Below are 20,135 nucleotides of genomic sequence, written 5' to 3' on the forward strand. Positions count from 1 at the left end.
CCTTCCTTCTGCCCTTATTCTCCCCATTCTTGAGTATTCCCAGTCCTAATCACGTCCTAGTCTTTGCTGCTGACTCCCCACTACCACTGCTCTGCCTGGGGCTTCCCTGGGCACAGAGCATCAGGTGGTGGGAGAGGGTGTACCTCAAGCAACCCTGGCAGGGCCCCTGAGTCTCTCCTTGAGGTAGGGTCCAGCCCAGCTCGGTGGGGGCTCTTTACCTCAGTTACGATCCTTACAGGGCCTGTCACCCCAGAACCCCAGGTCCTGTAAGTCAGAGACCTGAGCCAGACCTGTTTGAGATATTTGGGGCCAGTGGATGCTGCCTGGAGCTTGGGCCGTGGGGTGGCACTGCCCCCTAGTGATGTCTAGTGGTAATTCCAATTCCTCCCTCGCTGCCAGCCCCCAGTGACCAGAGCCACACGTCAGGTTGTCGAGTTCATAAAATCTCTTCCGAGCCAGCGGGCTGCAGCCAGAGCTGCCAACAAGTCCAGAGGCATTGCCTTGGGTTCCAGTGCCCCCAACGATTTTGTTTAGTCACAGCTTCCAGAGCCTCCCACCATGCTGCCAGGAGCTGCCAGAGCCCCAGGCACCCCCCCACCCCACCCTCCTAAGCCCCAGGGCCTGACCCTGACATCTGGGGCAAAGTGCTGGAGATGCAAATGTAATGACGCGCAGAAGCCTGAATGGGAGAGTCACATCTCCGTCTCAGCCAACAGACTGTCCCCTAGTCCTGACGTCATTAGCACCATCTGAGAGCTGGGATCTGTGGAAGGGCAGAGAGGTGTTCAGACCACCACGCATTCATCCGCTGGGGACCACAAATAGAAGTGGCCTAAGTTTCTCACACCCACTCTCCCTGGTCCCAAGCCTCTTTCAGACCTGGCTCTGATCAACCCTTGTGGCTCTTACCACTGGGGCACATCCAGGAGCTACTGCCCCTCTGGTGGGCAGCAGGCTCCCGCCCTCTCTCTCGTTCCTGGGTGTCGCCAGCCCCTCCTGCCACCTCCTCCTCCTCCTCCCCCTCAGAGAGGAGGTCACAGATCTGCTGCTGCAGCTCCGGGCTAATGCTGTTCTCAGCCAACACCAGACTCCGCAAAGCCGTGGGGTAATTTTCCACCATGTCCAGCAGGGTCTGCGGTGGGGAAGAGTACGGAAAAGGATGAACTCAGTTAAGGCAGCTCCTGACTCCAACCTGCCACCCCTTCAGTATGTCCACAGACACACTGGCTAACCTCAACCCCTGGCCCATCCCCAAACATGAAGACTTCTCACCTGAGCTGACTGGTTGGTGAGCCCTGTACCCTCCAAGTCTAGGACCTCTAAGGTGCGGCTGGAGGCCACAGCTACAGCCAGCATCGCTGCCACATGGTCACCTGGGGAGAGAGTACACGTGCACACACTCACCAGCATTCACAGGCCTGCTAACCCTTTCTCCCCACAGCCTCCCCATTGCCCTGACAACCTTAGAATCCACCCTCAGGCCAGGAAACACTGGCAATTGGTAGGTGGCCAGGAGGGGAGCATTGTGACTGATGAGTGAATGGATGAAGCAAGCCAGGCCCCGGGGTGGTGATGGATGCTCTGATCTACCTGTTGGTCATCTGGTCCTCAACACAGGTGGCTCCTCTACTTCCACCCAGAACCCCCTTTCTTCTTTCCTCTGCCAGTGTGCTGGTTACCATGGCAACTGATGGTCCCAGGTTCTTGGACAGGGGTGAGGGGTGGTGAGAATCAAAGGGGGCTTTCTTGAGCCTCACCCAGGGGGTTGTAGTCCAGATTGAGGACGCGGACCTGGGAGCTGTGGGCCACGGCAATGGCGAGGCGGCTCCAGCCCTTAGGGGTGATGCCAGGGTTGGCGCTCAGCGTCAGCTCCTTCAAGCCTGGGCAGCATCATAGCGAGAAGCCAGGATGGAGAGGGTCAGGCCTTTCTCAAGCCCATCCCTCACCTGGGGATCTCTGGGGTATCCCTAGTGACTGAGAGCTACCCCACCTCCTCCACAGAGCTCCAGGGACATTAGCGACCCATGCCTTTCCTGCCCACTGCAGCCTGGATTCCTGAGTCTCCATCCTGCTCAGCTCCCAATCCTTCTCCCTCCTAAGAGGATTTGAAAAACATTCTCACCCACACAGTCAGAGCCCTCATCTCTGGGCCATGCCCCCTGCCCTCTGCACTGAGCTTTTCATGAAGGCCACACTAGCCCATGCCCTCAGCAGGGCCCTGCTCACCAGACTTGGCCCCATCAGGGGGGAGGAGGCCACAGATGAGGTTGATGGCTTCATCACCCAGCATGCAGTCCCCCAGGTCCAGAGCCACGAGGGCAGGGTGGAGGGCCAGAGCTGGATTCAGCAAGGCCAGCCCTGCATCTGTCAGAGGGCTCCCATGCAGGCTGGGGGATGAGACCAGAGAGCAGAGGTTACTGCAGTCATCAGCCCTTACTGTAAGGGGGAAGGGGCGCCCTCCCTTATGGTGAGCTGTAGAGCTGAAGGGGACATTCAGTCACAGCACTTGGGAGAGGCCTTGGGAAGGAAAAAAGAAAACTCTAGACTCTTAAGAATGCAGTAAGAAGGGGAAAATTCGGTTTCTTTTCTGGGGCAGGGACTGGGATCCAGATCAGAACACAGAGAAAGGGTGTGTGGGTGGCGTTTTGGACAGAACATAGGGGCAGGGATCTAGTCCTCAGGGGAGTATTCCTTCTTGGGTACTGAGCAGCTACCCCGGAGAAGTCAAGGCGGGTGATTAGGTTGGGAGGTACACGGGCCCTGCCAGGAAGGGGTGGGTATCCTATATCATTTGGGGTGGGGCTGGTGTTCAAAGTCTGGAGGTGAGGCAGGAGTTTGGAGGGTGTTGTGGAGGCATGGGCAGAGGAATGAGGTGCATGAATAAGGGGTGAGAAGGTAGGCTGGTGCAAGGACAGGTACCAGAAGGTGTGCGGAGGAACAGGAGATGGCAGGGGGAGTGCGAGGAGGGGTGCGGTGCCCGGGACCCCTTTTAGAGGGAGCGCACTCACAAGAGGGACTGGATGGAGCGGTTGGTCCGCAGCGCCTCCGCCAGCTGCTTGATGCGGCTGGGGCTGGACACGACGCCCAGGTTAAGGTTGAGCTGCGCCAGGGACGTGGCCCCGGCCAGGGCCCGGCAGATGCGGCCGAAGTCGCGGTCGCAGAGACGGCAGCCGCGCAGTGAGAGCAGGCGCACGGCGTTGTCGCGCAGGCCGCGGCAGATGTCCCGCACTTCGGCACCTGACAGCGGCTCCCCCGATATCTGGATGGAACTGGGCAGCATCGTACCCACGGCTGGGCCTCCGGGGCCAGGGCCCGGGCCGCGGCCGAGGTTGGCTGGGCCGCGGGCGGGGTCGGGTCCGGGGTGGGGTCGCCGACGCAGCGGGGGCAGAGGGGGAGGCAGAGGCACAGGCAGCGGAGGCGGAGAGGAGCGCCGGGGCCCGCGCGGGAGCTGGCCGGGATTGCGGAGGCGCCGAGGTCGCCGGCCGGGCTGAGACCGCGCGGCGCTGGGGCCGGGGCGGACCGTGCCGTCCGTGTCTGGGCGGCGAGCCGGGGCGCGCGTTCCGGGGCCGGGCGGGCGCTGCTCCGCGCCGGTCTTAGTCCCTCGCGGTTACGGCGCCGGCTCAGGGGCCTCGGCTTAGGACGCGCGGGACCGGTCTCCGTTCGGAGGCCGCATCTGTTCCCTCCCTTCCTCCAGCCCCACTCCCCCTACTGCCCCACAGGGAGAGCCCGAGGAGGGCAGCCGGGCGGGCCGGCAGGCAGGCAGCGGGCGGCGGGCGGCAGCTCGGGCTCAGGGTGCTGCGCAGGAGCGGGCGGCGGGTTCCCGTGGCAACGGTATCGTCATCGCCGCTCGCCCCGCCTCCTGCCCGGCCTAGGCCACGCGGGCACACGAGGTTTGCGCACACCCGGTGTTCAGGAGCGGTGGGGGCGCTGTTCCCCTGGGTGTAGGGCCAGACAACAGGTGGCCAGGTGGAAGCCTGGGACGGGCAGGGGTGGGGATGAGAGAATAGAGGCACATCACGTGGAGACGGCATTTGAGACAATTACACCGTTCTTTTGCTCATTTTCTCGTCGTTCCCCGTTCCTAAGGGCCAGACCCCTCGGTGCCTTCGCCTGGATCCCAGGGACGCCCCCCACCCCACCCCACCCCGTCCAGTTTGGAAGTCCCAAGGGCCCTTTAATTCGCGCCTCGCCCCGCCCCCGCGACAAGAGGAGCCGCGTGCGCGGGCATTCCAGGCGCGAGGAATTCCTCGCGTGCCCCTCGCCAAGATGGCTGCCTCGCAGCGGCGGCGCCGGGAGCCCCTGCCCCGTGGAGGCGGCCTGAGCTGCCAGGCCCAGTGGAACCCCAAAGGGTCCTTGAAACAGGTGAGCCGCAGGTAGATGCAACGCGCTGGTGCCGTTCCTTTCCCAGGTGATTAGGGCACTGCTGATGCTCTCACGTCCTCAGTACCCGTGGGACTGGAGTAGCCAAAATGAAGGGGGGTGGGTACCAGGAGGGTGGGCTGCAGTGGCTGTGGGGCCGTGAAAAGTGGGCCGGAGCTTTCAGTAAGGGCACACTGCACAATACAGGCAGTGCCCTTGGAACGTTGTCCACTGGTGATAAGTGTAGGGGCCTCACATCACGTAGGACCACATAGCATGAATGAAGGGCACGTCTTTCTTAGTCCCTTTACTAGAAGGGAAAAACGCTAACCCAGATCTACTAGGGTAACGAATTTTTAAAAAATGAATAATATAAACATACTGAAGGGAGGTCAAAGATTCTGTTCCCTCCATTAACCACCTGACTTAAGTGGAACAGATTAAATGGGTAGCGGGAGAGGATGGTGCTGTGCTTGGGGTGGTTATTGCTTTTAAGAGTAAATAGCACTCTTGAAGAGAAAGGACTGAGAGAACTCCTGAAGAAAGCTTTGTTCCCCTGGCCCCGGTATAACCAGGGCAAAGCCAACTTTGGCTTCAAGTGTGCACCTCCACAGAAAAGTTATCCCTATACAATGGCCCAGGTGCATAAGGGTCTTGTAACATGGTGTTCAGTCTGGAAGTTTTTGTCCAGTTGTCACTGCTCCATAAGCATCCCAAGAGTGAGGCTGAGCCCAGACTTAAGCCGGGCGCACTGTTCCATCAGACTTATGGTTCTTGAGTTTGAGGCCTCCCTGATGCTGCATGGATCTTGTGCTCCCTGCCCTGAGGGCAGGTTCCATATTCAGTCTTTCCATGCAGTCTGGGCTGTCCCACTTTCATTCTGCTTGGATAGGGGTATAATGAAGTGAGCATGTGACATTACCACCACTGACAGAACAGGGAAGTGTACAGGAAGTAGGGTGGCAGGGAGGACCACTGGAACGGGTAGCTGTAGTTCCAGACTTCAATCAATATTTTAATTACCAAGTCTATATTTAGCAAGACAATGTGGAAGAGATAAAGAGGAAGGAAGGGGTAAGTGGTGAGAAGACCTCGGAGGAGCTGACCCACTTTCTGCACTGGCTGCAGAGCCCTGCAGTCCTGGCCAGGACTTCCTGGCCTTGTGCCCTTCAGAAGCTCGACAGGCATCAAGGAGGTGCTTAAGTGGCTACAGCTCTGTGGCAGCTGCAGACCCCTCAAAGAGAGACATGTCATCAGTACTGTCCTTCAGTCTTCCTCCACTTTGCAGCTGGGGGAAAGGGGGCCGGCCAAGGATCTCAGGTGGGGTCAGTGTGACTGCAGGGTCACCGCGACAGCCTTGGCTGTGGCGTTGAGCATAGTGGTGGGAAGCCTAGCAGCAGGGAGCACAGCGGGGATGTCTCTGGGGACCCTCTGCATGGGTGGGATGTTGGGGCCCTCCAGCGTGTCCAGGATCCCTGAAAGAAGGAGGATGGAAAGTGAGTGGGGGTTGGTAGGGCCCTGCCTAGGCAGCTGTCCTCCCTCTCCCCTGCACCCCTCCTGTCACTTACCCTCTACCACCTTGTGGTAGGCAAAATGCAGATAGAGCAGGAAAAGCATGTGCAGGGTAGCCAGGGTGCCACAGAGGAGCAGCCGCTGTGTGGGGCCCACAGTCCGTGACACCAACACTGCCACCTAGGGCAACAGGAATACAGCTCAGAAGGCCTGATCCAAGTGAGTAGTGTAGAGAAGCCACTCTTACCCAGAGCAGAACCGTCTTTGGGCTCTTCCCTCCCAATCAGAGCCCCTTGTGGGATTGGGCCTGAGCTCTGGGCTGTTTCCCCTACTCCTTTGGAGGACAGCCCACCCCTGGAAACCTCCTGCCGAGCTTACCATGCGCAGGGTGGACAGCCCACCCACCAGTAGCCAGAAGAGGTAGAAGAGGGCATGGAGGTGGATGTTATAGGTGATGAACAGGACAATGCAGTGCCCAAAGAGGCCGTAGCCCTAGGAAAGAGGATGGCGGAGAGGAAAATCACTCAGGCTGGGCTGGCCTCTGGACCCTCACGAGGACCCTGAGAAATAAATGGTCCATTGGCCAGCTCACCCTATTCCAGGCCCTGGGGCCCTAGGACAGATGCAGACCAAAGCCTGGTTACTCTTTTAAGATCACCCTTGCCCACCACCATGCTGGACTCCTTACCAGCAGCGCTAGCATCTGGAGCATGGTGATCTGGGCATTGCACAGGTAGGCGAGGAAGTAAATGAAGGACGAGACGCCCAGCCAGTAGCCGAAGCAGGTGCCAATGGCTGTGCCCATCAGGGTGCCCTCCCGCTGTGGGGTGAAGGCTCCAATTAGTCCTGGGAGGCCTCTTGTCTCAGCTCACCCAGGGCCTTCCTCAGGGGCTGCTTCTATCTTACTTGACCATCGTCTCCTTGGGCAGCTTTCAACTCATTTCAGCCACCCCCCAAAGTCCTCTGTCCTGCTTACGATAATGGTGTCAGACGTCTTCATCCCATGGAGGAGGATGGCCACCAGCGTGAAGACAAGCATGAGAGGTCCGTAAAGCTCACCTGCGATTTTCTGTCAACATACCAACTCATTCAGGCTGGAGGGTACAGTGGCTCTTCTGTTTATGCCTTCCCAGGCTTTGCGTGGTGGCCCCACCCTCTGCCCTAGTGCCTCCCCCGGCTCTTCCAGACATGCTACCCGCTATTCACCTGGGGGAAGTTGACCATCTTGATAGGGATCATGGACTCCAGGAGCCTGGGAGGGGAGAGGAGAGATGAGAGCAGAGGCAGCACTAGGCTGTGAGGTTCTGGAAAGCCTGAATCTTAGTCATCTTGCTAACTGAAGAGAACATGCTGGATGGCAAAGGGAGAAGAGGGTGGTAAAGGCAGACAAGGAATGAGGAAATCACTTTCTTGCCCCTGAATGCTTCCAGGAAAAACAGCCTTCTGATGCTGTGCTGACTGATGCAGCAGCAACACGGAGAATTTAGAAAGCCCTGCTGGGCCTTGGGAGAGGGCTTGGCCCCCGTTACCTATGTGACCTGCTCCCCTTTAAACCTCAGCAGAGAATGCCCCAAATTCAAGGCTGTGATAGTAAAGCCGTGAGAAAGGTTTAGAGGGAAAGTTGTTACTTGAGGGAACCAGCGTGCCTCCTGCCTCTTCCTGCTTATCATTCCTCCAGGCACCACTGAGCATTTTCTTGAAAAATATATTTGAAGTGGTATGAAAATTCCAGGCAGAAGGAATAAAAGTACCAATAACTTCCCCACTTCTTAAGTGACTAGCTAGCTCCTAATAATACCTTGGATCTTGACTAAATTTTACTTCCTCTGAGAAAGCTGCCCTGTCCAATCCTCCAGCCAAGCCTGGGTCAGGTGTCCCTTCTGCGTGTCCCTTCATGGCAAATGAGTGCTCGAGGGCTGCACTCCAGGGTAAGGCTCCCATCTATCTTCACCACTGAATCAGACACAACTACTGTAGTGCCTGACGCAGAGCAAAAGCTCAGTAAATACCTGCTGAGTGATATGGATATTTGATAAGCATTGGTTGAATTAAAGGATGAACAAAGAATGAAACCAGGATTAAATCCAGCTCTTGAAAAGTCATTCAACAATTAGGTACCGATATTCTAGTTCAGAGACTGTTCTGGTGCTGGGAATAAAAATGTGAAACAGAGCCTGCTTTTGAAAAGGAGGTCTCTGGGGAGACAGACCCAGAAATAATAAAGTACAGCACTGCTGAAGAGTTATCTGTTAGAGGAAAGCGCAGAGCTCTACTGGAGCACCAGGCAAGGACAAACTGGCAATGGGGAGCAAAGGAAGTGACATCTGAGCTACTCTTTGAGGGAACATGAGTAGTTTGCTAGAGGGAGAAGAGGAGGACGGCAATGTGTTATCGCCATGCCCTGTTCCGTGACTGGTAAGACGTATAATGTGGCTGGGGTCATGAAGAGGGGAGCCTAAGGGTTTGGTGTCCGGTTGTAGTTTGGATGAAGGACTAGGTGTTACGGGGGCAGCTTCTGTCAGGAGAAGGATCCTCACCTGCTTCGCACCTGGGCAGGCTCCACATCAAAGTAGGGTCTCAGGATGTCGATGTTGGCATACAAGCTGAAGGCCCTGGAGGCTTGTCTCTTCCCTGCCTGCCACATCTGAAGCAAGGAAGACGGGTGGGGTGGGAGGGTACTGTGAGACTCTTGGCTCTATTGCTTATTTTTTGTTGAATTTCTTCATGGTTCTAACTGGACAGCCCGGGATGAACTTCACCAACACCAACTCCAGAACCAGGGGCCTCCTAGGTATACTTTTCCACCTGTCAGGGAGCCAATCTTGTTTACCTGATCAGCCACCTGCCGGCTCAATTGTCCCTTAAAGCCCTTCATGCCCAGGAACTCCCCATCCTCTTCTTCAGCAGCAGCTGCATCAGCATCCACTTCTTCCTCACGCAGGCGCTGATGCAGCTCACCCATGTCCTCGAAGCTGGAGCCTGAGGTATCATCCATGTTCTCCATGTCAATCACAGCTGAGCCCCCACCCTGTGAAGACAACAGACCTAAAGTGCAGTGCCTTTCTGCTCCATCCGTTAAGTCCTTCTCTGTTCACCACAGAGTTTGGGGCTCTGTTCTTACACTGCTCGGGATATGGCTTGGCATTACCATAGATCACGCCATTCTCTCCCCCTCATTTGCTCTCAGAACCCTTGGTTGTTTGGCTGTCTTTTCTAGCCTGGGAAACCTATTCCCTGTCTTCCATACACGTCTTTCTCCTACCTTCCCTACCAAAGCCCCCAAAGGGCTACAAAAGTGCCCATTTCCTTTGTCTTTCCCAACCCCAAAACAAGGCTGTGCGCACACAGTGTGGTTTTGGCCAGTGAATCCCGCCCACCCCCAAGCCCACTCCTGCCCCGCGCCATGCCTGACCCCGACCGACCTTCTAACTTGTGCGGAAAGCAAGAGCAAGCGGGCCCAGGGACCTGAGGCCCCTGGTCGGAGCCGTGGGGCCATTACCTGGATGTTTTCTTCGAACCCTCCCCATTCCGGGCCAGCCCCATTTCGGGCGCCGCCGGCTGGCGCCGCCGGAGTTGCCATGTCCCTCGAGGGCTCCCGTCGCTGAAGCCCGCGCTAGTCCCGCGCGCGGAAGAGGAGTGGGAGAGACGTGGGCCTGAAGCAGGGACAGGTCCACGGACGAGAAAGAAAAGAGGGATCCGTCGGAACGCAAAAAAGAGAAACCCGGATGTTTGGCCCAAACTGACTTCCGGTAGCTGGAGACGTGGACGGAGGCGGGGCAGAATCTCGCGATATCTAAGATTCCAGGAGGTGATGCGTTGCCACGGAGACGGAGGAGGGCCATTACGAACGCACGCACCAGTTAGGTGCCTTGGTCACGTGGAGGAGTTGAAGATGGCGGCGGCCCAGGCGGTGGAGGAAATGCGGAGCCGCGTGGTTTTAGGGGAGTTCGGGGTTCGCAATGTAAGCCTTGTGGCCTTGAGCTCGGGAGGAGAAATGGGAGCGGAACAGGGATGAGTTGGGGTCAGAGTGGGGACAGGCTTGGCCTCGCTGCCCCTTCGCGGACAGGCTCGTCTCTCTTTGCTCTAGGTTCATACCACCGACTTTCCCGGTAACTATTCGGGCTACGATGATGCCTGGGACCAGGACTGCTTCGAAAAGGTGGGTGGAGCTGGAGGTGCCCGGAGAGAGTACGGTGATCGGACCTTGTGGTCTGAGTAGCCTGTGCCTCAGAAGCTGTCCTTGTGAGGCTATTCAGGCTAACTTAAAGGTCCAGGTTCTTGTTTTACCTGTCCAAAAGAATTTGGACAGGGAACGCAAGAAAGGTCACACGCAGACTAAGGCGTAGAGAGAAACAAAGAAGCAATTTATTAAGGGGCAGAAGGGAAAGTACGTACTCAGAGAAGAATGAGGGCGTCCTCGCGAGTGAGGGGCGCACCCAAGGAGTTTTGTGACCCCCCCTTTTAATTTCATTTTAATTCCTTGAATGGGTGCAGGTTTCTTTGATTAGGGGAGGAATATTCATTGTTGGGAGGATGGGGAGGGATCTTTTTTTTAATATTTGCTTTGTAAAAAAATTTTATTTTTTATTTTTGGTTGCGTTGGGCCTTCGATGCTGTTCTCGGGCTTCTCATTGCAGTGGCTTCTCTTGTGGAGTACCGGCTCTAGGCACGTGGCTTCAGTAATTGCGGCATGGGCTCAGTAGTTGTGGCTCGCGGGCTCTGGAGTGCAGGCTCAGCAGTTGTGGAGCACAGGCTTAGTTGCTCCGCGGCATGTGGGATCTTCCTGGACCAGCCATCGAACCCGTGTCCTCTGCACTGGCAGAAGGATTCTTAACCCACCAGGGAAGTCCTTGGGGTGGGATCTTGACTGCATCTGGTTACATCAGCTTCTCTTGCGCATTGGCCTTTTAAAGCCACCGCACTTCTGAAAGCTGTTTTTCCTTAAATTTTTCCTTAGCGCCAGGTGTGGAAGGTTGTATAGCAGCCACCCCGCAGCCTGTGCTTTTTTTTTTTTTCTTTTTTTTTTTGCGGTACGCGGGCCTCTCACTGTTGTGGCCTCTCCCGTTGCGGAGCACAGTCTCTGGACGCGCAGGCTCAGCGGCCATGGCTCACGGGCCCAGCCACTCCGCGGCATGTGGGATCCTCCCGGACCGGGGCACGAACCCGTGTCCCCTGCATCAGCAGGCGGACTCTCAACCACTGCGCCACCAGGGAAGCCCGCCTGTGCATTTTTATTGCTCACGCTCCGCCAAGCTCTAGCTCTGTGGGTTTTCTGGTTAGGGTTCTCTGTTTAGGTATCACGAAGTTTAATCAGGTTTAATTTATGTTCTTGTTGCTGATGGCCATTCCTCCATGCTTCATAGTCTCATTAAGTGCAACACAAGGAGAGGTGGCTTTGCCTGTTGCCTAAAGTCTGTGTTTGAGGAGGCTGTCCTTGGGTCCAGCCCTGTCATTCCTGCCTCAATTCCACCCTGAAGGAGTTCCTTCCCAAAGTCTTTTGGGGTTATTTAGGGCGCAAAGTCTCATTCTTCTGTAACTTTTTCAGACTTTGTCTGACTCTGGGAATGAAACTTTCCTCCTTTCTGGTCAAGGGGTCCCAAGATTTACATAGAGGCCTCAGCAGTAGGCAGTGGCTGGAATCCCTGTATGACCATCATGTTTATGTCAAATTGTTGCAACCTGGAGGAAACAAATTTAACAAGCAAGTAAAAAGGCAGGGGCCAGAGATCAGCAAAAGTATTAATGCAACCAGAGGTCCAAGGGTACCTTTGGTTATATCTTTTTGACTGCAGTCCATGTGGAGTGGGCACTGGGGTTATCCTTTACAAAACTGTAACACCTGGCCAGGGGTGTTGATGTAGGTGTAACATGTTTTGTTGATAACTGCACATATCCTTACCTGCTCAGCTAGGAGATAATCCAAGACCAGTCTATTATCCATCACCACATTAGCTAGGGAGTTAAGAGATGTTGAGAGTCTAGAGAGTGAGTCCCCTCTGGTCCTGGCCAGGGAAGACAGAGTATCTGACAGGTTATAAAGTGTTGCCTCGTGGTAGGCAAAGCCCCCTCCCCCCTGCCCCGTGGAGCTGCCAAACCAATAGCAGCTCCTTTTTTTGCCAGGATGAGTCCAGTTGCCCTCTTATTTCAGGAATGGGATTATAAATGGTTATACTGAGGTCCCTCTGATTACTTAGTTGGCCTAGCATGCATTGTCCCACTATCAGGGCATTATGTAGACAAGGAGAGGCCTTAGCCAATCCCAGGGAAGGGAAGGAGGAGTTGGGGTTGTCATCTAAAATATCTGGGGTATTTTGGTCTCTTTTCTTTGGTTCAATGAAACAAATCTGACATGATTCCTTCAACGAAGGGTTTTGGTATAGCATCATAAAAGCCTGCACGTAAGGAACCTCAGTCTATTTCTCTAGTTTCCTGCAAAATAAATCCAGTTGTGAAATAGTATCATAATTTGAAGAGCCATTTTGGGGCCAGGTTTCCCTGACCCTTACTTGTATTGAGGCCAAAACGTATTGCAGAAAAAGATGAGTTTCTTGGGTTTTAGCTCATCAACGTTGAATTCCTTCCAGTTTTTCAGGATGTGTCCTAAGAGGGACTGCTCGGGTATTGAAGGGGCACCTCCTGTGGTGTTTATACCTAAAGTGGACAGAAAAGAAAACAGCACAAAAATAGGGCATCCTGTGATTTTTGCTCTCGGCTTTGGTAACAGCAAGGGCGTCTCCTTCTACCAGTTACCTACTTCCTAGGCCTTGGAGGCGTCCACTCAGTGACCTTACTAGTCCTTGGATGTCTCCAAGGAGAGAGGGTCCGGGACCCTGCCCATTCGTCCCCGTTGGCCAGGTAGGGGGATTGCCTTTTCTTTTTCTACGCTTCTTTTTGATATAGGGCATGACCAGTAATGTGTCTGCCTGTGGTGCCCAGATGTATCCACTTTTCTTATGAATCTAAGAATCCTTCATAGTGGTGGAATTGCCACCTAGCTCGGGAATCTAAGATTTTAAATAAAACTTCTACATTTAAAGACATTAATGGAAGAGGTTTCCTCAGAGAGAGAGAGAGGGGGAGAGAAAGCCTGCCTTGGAAGCTTTGGATATTGCCAGAGTAAGCAGATCTTTCCTAAAAGTGAGACCCAAGGAATTAAACCATGAGTAATTTTTGAAAGATTTACAGTTGCATTAAATTCCTATTCCCCTAATGCAGTCTACCCAAAGGAGGGAGAGAAAGCTTAGGATGAATAACGATTTTGTGGTGGCAGCGGCAGTGGTGAGCTAAAAACAAACAGTCCTTTTTAAACCCAGCATGGACAGAGCAGAGCTCTCCGGTAAAGGTGCTGAATCAAGACAGCACTCAGAAAGGATTACCAGAGCAGCAAGAAGGAACACGAGGAGGATAACAAGGTATCCAAATTCGCCAAAGCATATTAATTAGTTTATGGGTGGACTGGTGTAACGGGGCAGAAGGGAAATAGTGGCCGTAGGTACTTAGCCTTGGATTTATGAAGTTTTTTTGTCCTTCTTTAATAAGAACTTTAGGTTTGGAAGGGGGCTCACTCACCTCTCTGGACTCTTCTGGTCGTCTGTGGTCCTCGATGTCCTGTGAAGACTTGGGAGGAAGGATAGGTTTAACTCTAGACAGGTTCCCCGCTTAGCTAATAGTTGGTCATCCATTCTTGGTGTCCCCAAAATACTTATTTGGTCCTGTTGGGTTTGATAACAGGCGGAATAGCAGTATTGTGTGTGACTGACAAAAGACTAGTAACCTGCACCTAGTAATAATCAGCTTGGCCTGGGGGGCCCTTCCTGGGATGTCTCTGTCTCAGGCTTGAAAATTTATGGGTATTAGGTTTCACCCAAATGTTAGGTTTCAGCCAGAGCAATTTAAAAGTTAGGGCCTGTTCCTAGTCACTGAAGTGTCTCCCAAGCTTTTATAACGTATTGTCCCGTTAAAGGATGGGGCATTCAGGGACTATCGAGAAGGCATGTGAGACCAAATATTGTTCAGATTGGCAATTGAGTGGCTTAGTGAAATACCAACTGTGGGGATTTTTCTCAATACTCGATTTTTATCAATACCAGGCAGCTTTTAACATTTGAGAGTCCAGCATAATTGTTTAAAGACAGCAGGTGGCTCCTGTATTGATTAAAAATGACCCTCTTACCTGCCTTGTTAAGGATCACCTGGGGCTCTTCTGTTGAGACAGTGAGTTTTTCCATGGGAGCCAAGGACCCCCGGCCCTGTCAGCTATCTGCAGCTACCATTTGGAGTTTGGAAACCCCTTTGTCCAAATCGGACATGGGACATTCTCACGTCTGATGGCCTGACTTTCCACAGTTTGGACATGGGGCAAGCAGTTTCGCCTTTTGCCCTCAGCAGGAACGGGTGCAGTGGCTTGGCTTACCACATTTGAAGCAGACCCCTTGTGGAGTCTCTGTTGATCTGGTGTCGTGTCTTCTCTTTGTCCCCGAGGTTGCAAGGCACTGCTGACAGCAAGAGCTGTCAGTTGAGCCTGTTTCTTAGTTTGTTCCCCTTCGTGCCAGTCTCTCAGGGTTTCCTCTGCCTGGTCACGGTTACTAAATACCCCATAGGCCATATCTAGCGGCTAAGGCATCAGAGCCTGAGGGCCCAACTGTAACTTTTGGAGCTTTTACCTAATATCAGGGACAGACTAGCTGATAAAAATGTTGTCCCAGTAGGGACTAGTTCTTGGGGTGGAGGGGTCTGTGTTAGTGCATTCTCTAAAAACTTTCACAAGTTTAATCCTAGATGAGGCTCATTTGGTCAGAGAAGGAATTCAACTGTCTGGACTTGTCCCAAATTAACTAATTAAGTACTGCTCTTAATGAGTTCACTGGTTTTACATGCCTTTAGAGTTTAACTAGTTCTGAAATATAGCCCTCAATGGTCAGGGTCCCCAGGCAGCATGGGGTGCACAAAAGCCCAACAGAGAAAATGTCCTTGGTGTCTCTGAATGCTCCCAAAGGGTATGTCCCTGGGAGTAAAGATTACCTGTGATCCTTCAGGGGAACCAAGCTCCTGCCAAAAGGAGGAGCATTGCCGGTCAGGACTGGCTACGGGTATCCGTGTTTTTCTCATTCCTGCTAACTGTAGCCTATGTGAGGGTAGCGACCCCATCATATGGCAACCCTGCCAGCCCCTGTCCTGAGGCCCACGTCCTCCCCTGGTGTCTGCGGTACCCAGGGTGAGCGACCTTCCTGAAGGCTTCAAGGCTTCTCTGTAGATTCTATAGCCAATGATTAATTCTTGTGTTCCTGGGGTGCACTCCCCTAAAATGGACATCCTTATAGTTCCAGGACCTATTTAGGTTCTAGTTTTCATTCTCTGAAAGGGTGGTAAGTATCTGAAAATGGGTACCAGCCACTAAGGGAGGCGGTATGTGTAATTGTGTTAAAAAAAAAAATCTAAGAAAACCTCAGCTTTCTTCAACTTACAGTCTGTCCAAGTAAGGCTGTATTTTATATTTTTGCTAATTTGAACCTGACAATAGTTATCAAATGGTGGATAAGATAAACCCAGAGAGCAAAGCTCCTGTGGTTCAGGTCCCTGACTGCCTGTGAATAGAGGCTGGCCTGACATGCCTTGCAACAATGAGAAGTGCAAGACCTAGCAGCAAGCTTGGAAAGCACCTGACAGATTCCTCTTCCCGCACTTCCAGGAGAGCAAGACACGAATATATGAGTGAGATGGGCCGCAGAGGCGCGACAAAGAGCAAAAGAGAAAAGTAATGATAGGAAGCCAGGGAGCACCACTCAAGTGCAAGGGAGGTGGGAGGCTAAGGCTTACAAGAGACCAAGATGAAGGGTAATTAACTTCCAATAAATCTCCTGGCTTGCTTGCCAAAGACTGATGCCAGACAGGCTAAATTAAAAGTCCACGTTCTTGTCCTACCTGTCCAAAAGAATTTGGACAGGGAACGCAAAAAAAAGTCACACAGACTGAGGTGTAGAGGGAAACAAAGAAGCAATATATTAAGGGGCAGAAGCAAACACACTTGGAAAAGAACTCGGGCGTCCTCGCCAGTGAGGAGGGCATCTGAGGAGTTTTCTGACCCCCCCCTTTTATTTCAATTCCTTGAATGGATGCAGGTTTCTTTGATTAGGGGCAGAATATTCATTGGTGGGAGGATGGGGTGGGATCTTAATTGCACCTGGTTACATCCACTTCTCTTGCGAATCTGTCTCCTGAAGCCACTGCACATGTGCTCTAAGAGCCATTTTCCCTTAGCAGTCAAGCACCAGGTGTGGAAGGTTGTATAGCAGTCAGCTGCAGCCTGTGCATTTTTATTGCTCATGCTTGACTGAGCTCTGTGGGTTTTCTGGGCAGGGTTCCCTGTTCAGGTGCCACAAAGTTTAATGAAGGTTTAATGTATGTTCTTGTTGCTGATGCCATTCCTCCATGCTTCATAATCTCATTAAGTGCAACACAAGGAGAGGTGGCGTTGCCTTTTTTTTTTTTTTTTTTTTTGCGGTACGCGGGCCTCTCACTGTTGTGGCCTCTCCCGTTGCGGAGCACAGGCTCCGGTCGCGCAGGCTCAGCGGCCATGGCTCACGGGCCCAGGCGCTCCGCGGCATGTGGGATCTTCCCGGACCGGGGCACGAACCCGCATCCCCCGCATTGGCAGGCGGACTCTCAACCACTGCGCCACCAGGGAAGCCCTGGCGTTGCCTTTTGCCTAATGTCTGTGGATGAGGAGGCTGTCCTTGGGTCGGGCCCTGTCTTTCCTGCCTCGCTTGGGGTTTGCTCCGTATATTGAGCAACATGCTAGGTGCTCGGTATACACGATTTCTGCCCTGGTTTGCAAACACGATGTTCAGTCTTGTTGGAGAAGAGCATTCGTAGACAAATGAGTCCAGTGTAATGCGGTAAAGGCGGTTGAAAGCAAAAGAGGTGATGGGGTTGGGGCGGGTGTATCCTGCACAGGCACTTAATCCAGAATGAGAAGGGGGGGCAGAAGTATGGAAGATTTCCTGAAGGAGATGACATTTCAGTTCAGCCTTGAGCGATGAGCAGAAGCTGAGAACAGCGAAGGGTGGGGAGTGTCCAAGCAGTTCATTGTTGCTAGAATATGAAGTGGGTCAGTGTTAGGCAAGACTGAAGTGCGTTTTAGGCACTGTAGGTGATAGGGAATTTTTGAAGAGCTCTTAAGCAGATACTATCATATATGCAAGCTTAATGGTTGGGAGAGAATGAATTTGAGGATTGTCATGTGGTGTGTGCAGATTTGTGACAGAATTGCATAGGGGAGCTGAGGCTGAAGGCGGAAACTAAGATTGTGATCATGGAAACACAGCACGGGAGACAGAAGGTAAATTTGATGGTTGCTTGGATATGGGCTGTGAGGGGGGAGTGTAAAATTAGCTTGTTGGGGAACTACTTTGATGGATGGTGGTGTCATTTACTGATGAGAAATGGGTCTGGGGAAAGGGAGTGTTGATGCATTCAGTTTCCTGTGGATGGAGAAGTCTAGCAGGCTAGCAGGAGATATATATATGAGATCAGAAGTGAGATACAATTTGGGCAGTTGCCCGTACAGACAGTTGCTAAAACCGTGAGTGGGGTTGAGGTCACCCTGGAGAGACACAAACACTTGGGAAATGGTAACGTGTATATAGTACGTGGAAGATGGTGAATTTTAGTAGAAGGATTGATCAGACAAGAAGGAAGAGAACAGAAGATTGGTGCTCAGAAATCAAGGCAGTAGAGTTTGGAAACGGTATTCTCTCAACAACGCCAGGTACAAGGGAGGTGTCTAGTAAGATAAGGATTGAGTAATAGCAACTGGACTGAGCAATACGTGAGCCTATTCTTAGTAAAATGGCCTCTGTGGATGGCCTGGCTGGAAGCCATATTGCAGAGGATTTTAAATGAATTGAAGATAAAAATGAAGACTTTTCCAGAAACTAATAAATGATTGGGGGAGAGAGGGACATCTGGGCAAAGGGAGGTTCTTGAGGGGAATATCTGGGGGGAGGTATTGACTATATAGAGAGCAGGCTTTACTTAGTGTTTTTCCTGTTCCTTTAGAATTTCCGCGTGGATGTGGTACACATGGATGAAAACTCATTGGAGTTTGACATGGTGGGAATCGACGCAGCCATTGCCAATGCTTTTCGACGCATTCTATTAGCTGAGGTATAGGTGGGCACGATGGCAGAGGTGGAGTTGTGTGGGGAATCCTCATTTGTAGAATTGTCTCAAGTGGTATTTTCCTGCAGTTTTGCTGAGCATTCCTCCTGCTCATTCTTTGTAAACTTTTCATCAGGCGTTCTTCTAGGAAGAAGTCTCCATCTCCCTATGTCAGGAGGCAGGGAGTAGATGGGGAATCTACAGGGTCTTTGTAGATGAGTGGCTTTCTTTTCTTGGGCAGGTGCCAACCATGGCTGTGGAGAAGGTCCTGGTGTACAACAACACTTCCATTGTCCAGGATGAGATCCTCGCTCACCGCTTGGGGCTTATCCCCATTCATGCTGATCCTCGCCTTTTTGAATATCGGAACCAAGGTGAGGGTTTGAGAAAATGAAATTTTGGGGAAAGGTGGGCAGCTCTCCTCTGAAGTTGATTCTGGAATCAGACTGCCTGTGTTCGAACCCTTGATTGGCTACTGTATGACCTTGGGCCCGTTACCAATCTTTTGGTACATCAGTGCTGTTGTCTGTGAGAACACTTGCCCTTGCCTTACCAGGGTTGCCAAGAGGATGAGAGAAACATGCAAGGCATTCAGCGTAGTGCCTGGCACCGAGGTCCACTAGCTCTTTAACAGCCCCCACCTCCTCCCTTTGTGTAGGAGATGAAGAAGGCACAGAGATAGATACCCTGCAGTTTCGGCTGCAGGTCAGGTGCACTCGGAACCCCCACGCCGCTAAAGATTCCTCTGACCCCAATGAGCTCTATGTCAACCACAAAGGTAGGTACCGGTGGGGTGAGGAAGAGGGCCCCCTGTTGGTGGGTGCTAGTTTTAGGGACTTGGGTCTGATGTGCTTTCTCCTGCAGTGTACACCAGGCACATGACATGGGTCCCCCTGGGGAACCAGGCTGACCTCTTCCCGGAGGGCACCATCCGACCAGTACATGATGATATCCTCATCGCTCAGCTACGGCCTGGTCAGGAGATTGACCTGCTCATGCACTGCGTCAAGGGCATTGGTGAGACCCTTTGATTACCCTGGGGTGAGGTATGACTAAGGGACTCGGCTGGGATGTCCCCGACAGGCAGAAAGCCAATGGGCCTTTGATGTCAGTAGCTTAGGGAATGTGAGGAAGGGTCTCCTCCCAGGCTCCGAGTTCCCTCTTCCCTCCAGGCAAAGATCATGCCAAGTTTTCACCTGTGGCAACAGCCAGTTACCGGCTCCTGCCGGACATCACCCTGCTTGAGCCTGTGGAAGGGGATGCGGCTGAGGAGCTGAGCCGGTGCTTCTCACCTGGTGTTATTGAGGTGCAAGAAATCCAAGGTATGGGATTTGGGATGCCAGGCCCTAAAGTATATTTTCTTTGAAGGTAGCAGAGAAATAAAAGCTCTGGGCTTATGTATTTATAATATGGTTTGTTTTCATTAGGTAAAAAGGTGGCCAGAGTTGCCAATCCCCGGCTAGATACCTTCAGCAGGGAAGTCTTCCGGAATGAGAAGCTGAAGAAGCTTGTACGGCTTGCTCGTGCTCGGAACCACTACATCTGTGAGTTTCAAGCTGGAGGGTGGGGTGGGGGTGGGGTTCTTCGCTGCTGCAGCTTCCTTGCAGAGTTCAGATGTGGAATCTAGCAATACGTATAAGGAGCTTTTGTAAGCCCTGCCTGAGCTAAAGTGTCCCTTTGGTCCCCAGTCTCTGTTGAGTCAACAGGGGTGTTGCCACCAGACGTGCTGGTGAGTGAAGCCATCAAGGTACTGATGGGGAAGTGCCGGCGGTTCTTGGATGAACTGGATGCGGTTCAGATGGATTGAGGCTGCGCTGGACTTGGCATGGCTGGGATTGGATGCTCCTGAGGCAAGCTGAAGATTTTACGTTCTGACCTGCCCCCACAGGACTGCTGTAGAGAGCCCAGAGACTAGGGGTCCTGAGTTTTCTGGGGACAATTTCAGCTTTATTTTCAGTCAATACACTTCGTTAAATGTGCCACAAAATGTGACTTTTATGCCTTTGTAAGGTCTTAATGTAAATAAATTCACATCCAGACAAAAGTCCTTTTGTTGGAGACCACTTTTTCAGTTTTCGTCCAAAAATATGGGGCACCTCAGAAGA

The 20,135-nt window shown here is 52.8% G+C and overlaps 3 protein-coding genes across 7 annotated transcripts; 1 reads left to right on the forward strand and 2 right to left on the reverse strand.

Annotated features, from left to right (window-relative positions):
* Positions 1 to 44: 44 nt before the first annotated feature.
* Positions 45 to 3,909, reverse strand: LRRC73 (leucine rich repeat containing 73). Of its 2 annotated transcripts, XM_082639082.1 has the most exons (6): positions 3,009 to 3,907; positions 2,227 to 2,387; positions 1,758 to 1,880; positions 1,273 to 1,373; positions 910 to 1,132; positions 45 to 763 (listed from the first exon to the last, which is right to left on the reverse strand). In XM_082639082.1, exons 1-6 carry the CDS (start codon positions 3,278 to 3,280, stop codon positions 693 to 695), a joined length of 951 nt encoding a protein of 316 aa, XP_082495208.1. In that variant the 5' UTR covers positions 3,281 to 3,907; the 3' UTR covers positions 45 to 692. The 2 variants fall into 2 exon arrangements, with proteins under 2 accessions (XP_082495208.1, XP_082495209.1); XM_082639083.1 differs by lacking the exon at positions 1,758 to 1,880 and having other exon boundaries at positions 3,009 to 3,909.
* A 1,444-nt stretch (positions 3,910 to 5,353) lies between these two features.
* On the reverse strand, positions 5,354 to 9,605 carry YIPF3 (Yip1 domain family member 3). 2 transcript variants are annotated; one of them, XM_082638009.1, is made up of 9 exons: positions 9,371 to 9,603; positions 8,702 to 8,899; positions 8,409 to 8,515; positions 7,078 to 7,123; positions 6,848 to 6,940; positions 6,560 to 6,691; positions 6,250 to 6,363; positions 5,928 to 6,051; positions 5,354 to 5,834 (listed from the first exon to the last, which is right to left on the reverse strand). In XM_082638009.1, the coding sequence occupies exons 1-9, from the start codon at positions 9,449 to 9,451 to the stop codon at positions 5,686 to 5,688; spliced, it is 1,044 nt and encodes a 347-aa protein (XP_082494135.1). In that variant the 5' UTR covers positions 9,452 to 9,603; the 3' UTR covers positions 5,354 to 5,685. The 2 variants fall into 2 exon arrangements, with proteins under 2 accessions (XP_082494135.1, XP_082494136.1); XM_082638010.1 differs by lacking the exon at positions 5,928 to 6,051 and having other exon boundaries at positions 9,371 to 9,605.
* Positions 9,606 to 9,727: 122 nt separating this feature from the next.
* Positions 9,728 to 20,074, forward strand: POLR1C (RNA polymerase I and III subunit C). 3 transcript variants are annotated; one of them, XM_082638424.1, is made up of 9 exons: positions 9,728 to 9,832; positions 9,959 to 10,030; positions 17,929 to 18,036; positions 18,272 to 18,404; positions 18,689 to 18,808; positions 18,895 to 19,047; positions 19,203 to 19,352; positions 19,458 to 19,574; positions 19,719 to 20,074. In XM_082638424.1, the coding sequence occupies exons 1-9, from the start codon at positions 9,764 to 9,766 to the stop codon at positions 19,835 to 19,837; spliced, it is 1,041 nt and encodes a 346-aa protein (XP_082494550.1). In that variant the 5' UTR covers positions 9,728 to 9,763; the 3' UTR covers positions 19,838 to 20,074. The 3 variants fall into 3 exon arrangements, with proteins under 3 accessions (XP_082494550.1, XP_082494552.1, XP_082494551.1); XM_082638426.1 differs by lacking the exon at positions 19,203 to 19,352; XM_082638425.1 differs by lacking the exon at positions 17,929 to 18,036.
* Positions 20,075 to 20,135: the final 61 nt, after the last annotated feature.

Source organism: Mesoplodon mirus, assembly GCF_964341445.2.
Source record: "Mesoplodon mirus genome assembly, chromosome: 12".
In the NCBI taxonomy this organism is placed as follows: domain Eukaryota; kingdom Metazoa; phylum Chordata; class Mammalia; order Artiodactyla; family Ziphiidae; genus Mesoplodon; species Mesoplodon mirus.

Bases quoted from the DNA above. Each gene is read 5' to 3' on its own strand.
- LRRC73 (XM_082639082.1), bottom strand. From the start codon at position 3,280: ATGCTGCCCAGTTCCATCCAGATATCGGGGGAGCCGCTGTCAGGTGCC. The intron at 1,881-2,226 runs GTGAGCAGGGCC...GATGCTGCCCAG, and splicing joins CCCTGATGGGGCCAAGTCTG to GCTTGAAGGAGCTGACGCTG. The intron at 764-909 runs GTAAGAGCCACA...GCCCTTCCACAG, and splicing joins CTCCTGGATGTGCCCCAGTG to ATCCCAGCTCTCAGATGGTG.
- YIPF3 (XM_082638009.1), bottom strand. From the start codon at position 9,451: ATGGCAACTCCGGCGGCGCCAGCCGGCGGCGCCCGAAATGGGGCTGGC. The intron at 6,941-7,077 runs GTGAATAGCGGG...GTATGTTGACAG, and splicing joins AGATGGTCAACTTCCCCCAG to AAAATCGCAGGTGAGCTTTA. The intron at 6,364-6,559 runs GTAAGGAGTCCA...CCTCTTTCCTAG, and splicing joins TCCAGATGCTAGCGCTGCTG to GGCTACGGCCTCTTTGGGCA.
- POLR1C (XM_082638424.1), top strand. From the start codon at position 9,764: ATGGCGGCGGCCCAGGCGGTGGAGGAAATGCGGAGCCGCGTGGTTTTA. The intron at 18,037-18,271 runs GTATAGGTGGGC...TTTCTTGGGCAG, and splicing joins GACGCATTCTATTAGCTGAG to GTGCCAACCATGGCTGTGGA. The intron at 19,048-19,202 runs GTGAGACCCTTT...TCTTCCCTCCAG, and splicing joins GCACTGCGTCAAGGGCATTG to GCAAAGATCATGCCAAGTTT.